General features: G+C 39.1%; 2 protein-coding genes across 2 annotated transcripts in view; both read left to right on the top strand.

Moving 5' to 3' along the window:
• The window catches only part of LOC138056355 (holothin acyltransferase-like), a 1985-nt gene extending 856 nt beyond the window's left edge, over positions 1-1129 (top strand). The window contains exon 1 of the mRNA XM_068902137.1: positions 1-1129. This exon is cut by the window's left edge and continues 856 nt beyond it. Coding sequence (XP_068758238.1) covers positions 1-607 — 607 coding nt within the window. The 3' untranslated portion in view covers positions 608-1129.
• LOC138056356 (vesicle-fusing ATPase 1-like) overlaps positions 635-2500 on the top strand; it is a 23391-nt gene continuing 21525 nt past the window's right edge. Inside the window, exon 1 of the mRNA XM_068902139.1 lies at positions 635-771. The gene's annotated coding sequence lies outside the window, so the exon portion shown is untranslated. The remainder of the gene's footprint in view (positions 772-2500) is intronic.

Below are 2500 nucleotides of genomic sequence, written 5' to 3'. Positions count from 1 at the left end.
TGTGAAGCATTTTCCCAGCATTGCATTAATTTCGGGTCTGAAGCGGGAGGAAATTAACAAAAGCAATGGATTTCGTAGTGTTTTTTATGGAGCATTCTTCGTCTTTAACATTCCAACCTCCATAGGTTACTTCTCTCGGACATTGAAAAGATCACACGTAAAAATCAAACGCATCGAGGAAGTGAATATGCAAGCGTTATTTATGTATGACACCACGGTGTTTGGCTTTGAACGACATGCGTTCTTGTCCAAATGGCTTCGCATGGCTAGCAGCCATGCACGTGTGGCCATCGATAGTGAAGGCTCTATCGTGGGTTATACGGTGGCCCGACCAACGTTTATCAAAGAGAGTTACAAGATTGGCCCGCTGTTTGCGGATTCAGAGGCAATTGCAGAGAAGTTGTTGAAAGCGGTGTTTCAAGAGCTACTTCGAGAAGAGGTCCCTCCTCCTGTGGTCTGCATTGACGCCCCTACAGAGAAGGCCACGAAACTCTGCGAAAGGCTTCAAGGAAAGAGGTCATTTGAGTTGGTGTACATGGTCGCGAATGATCTCCCTGACGCATGTTTTGATAAATGGTTCGGTTACACCACAGTTCAATTTGGTTAAGCCCTCTTTCAACTTGTCTTGGGTCTGCGTCCTCTTCGAGATGTGAGCAGCTTAGAACGTCTTACATTTTGTAAACAACTGTTTGCTGTCGTCGGTAATTCGGAGAAAAGATTGCGTTATGTTAGTGTAGTGTGGAACGCCAAGGAGGACTTATGAGGAAAAAGGTTAGTTATATTTTTGTGGGATATTTGAAATCCTTCTGAACGCTGACCCCTTTTTCTTTTTGGAATTTTGTACTTTGAGCCATTGTGAAATCAGAGTCATGCAATTCTTTGATAGTTATTCATGCATTTCGGATCGAACGTTTTACCTCTGCACAGCTGTCCTTTTATGATTTTTTTAAGAACTTTGTTTCCAGATATTTCACGTACTTTCAGTATTCAAGAGAAGTTTCTTTTTGGCTGCCAGTCGAGTGTTGAATGTGTAATAGCTTTCTTTATACAGATTAGCGTCTCGAAAACACAGACCTCGAAAACGCAGACCTTGCAAACAAAGACTTAGAAAACACAGACGTGTCATAAACACTTTAAAAAATAACAGCCTTTGCTCTCGAACGTATTATGGCCGCAATGAATTTAAATCCCTTAGTTCGCCTTTTCTTTTCCTTTTGTTATTTGCTGTTTTGTTTCCAATTTCTTCAAATTTGTTTCCAATATACAAAAGTCGATAATGAAAGGTGTTATCGGGCTTAAATAGCAGTTGATCAGTCAACGTAGAAAGGCACAAATTGTAATATGATTGCAGTACAGATAATTATAGAATCGATGACCGGATGTCACGCAACGGTAATCGGCATTCCATAGAAGCAAATTGAAGAAATGAAACAAAAACAAAATCAAATTGGCTTTACAAAAGGAAAGGTTTCTTTATTTCGAATGCCCTAAAATAACGGAAAACGAAGGGAACAGGGAACGAAGGTCATGACTGGCATCCAATAAACTGCTAGTGCAAAAATTCAACAAATTCACCACGTGAGTTCTTGCTAGTTGCGACGTGCTCGAGCTCTGCTCCAACAAACATGGCTTTCTTTCGAAAGTTCGAGCTTCCTCAGCTCGCAAGTAAAGGAAAATTTGAAAATTATATTGATGCCAAAATCCTGCGCTTCGATTGCAACAAGTTACCAGTTAAAGAGAAGATCGGGAAAGGAGCTTATGGCGATGTGTGACATATTGTGCCACTTGGATGTCTCATCAGCTATATAAAGTCGTCTGTATATCAAGAACTTTGTGACATTCTGACTTACAGTCTCTCAAGTATATTCTCGTTTTTCGCTTGCCACTTTAAAGCAGTATTCAGTATCCATAGCAATCTTTGGGTTTGTAAATAGAGGCTGACCAGACAGCAGTTTTTCGTTATTGTATACATTGTCAATGATGTTAAGAATACGATTAATTTTTAACAGAACATTTTATCTGTTCCAGTTTCATTTTGTGCTCATAGTAAACTTTGATTAAGATAAAACAGCTTTGTTCTATTATCATATCATTTCCATTAGAAGGAAAGATAATTGTAATTGCTCAAACTAATCGGGGCGGGCTGCTAGAAAACGTGCCGATTTGTTCAAGAGACCTGGAAATCATGATCAAATACAGTTGTTGTCATTGTTGGAGTTGTTTGTTTAAACTATCATACGATGAAATGTTCTTGGTAAGATTGTTGGTAAGATTTACCCATTTTACAGGCTGCCCATTTTATATTGTTTTATGTTGTTTTGTGTTCTGTTATTTTGGGGCAGTCCAAATAAAGAGACCTTTCCCGTTGTAAAGCCAATTTGATTTTGTATTTGTTTCATTTCTTCAATTTGCTTCGAATGCCGATTTGCTATCGACTGCCGATTTCCGTAACCTGGTTACATCCGTGACATCCTGTCAGCGATTCCATAATTTATCTGTA

The sequence above is a fragment of the Montipora capricornis genome, chromosome 7, assembly GCF_036669925.1.
Source record: "Montipora capricornis isolate CH-2021 chromosome 7, ASM3666992v2, whole genome shotgun sequence".
Lineage (NCBI taxonomy): Eukaryota > Metazoa > Cnidaria > Anthozoa > Scleractinia > Acroporidae > Montipora > Montipora capricornis.
The sequence above is the reverse complement of the archived record's forward strand: the minus strand, read 5'-3'. Positions and strand labels throughout refer to the sequence as shown.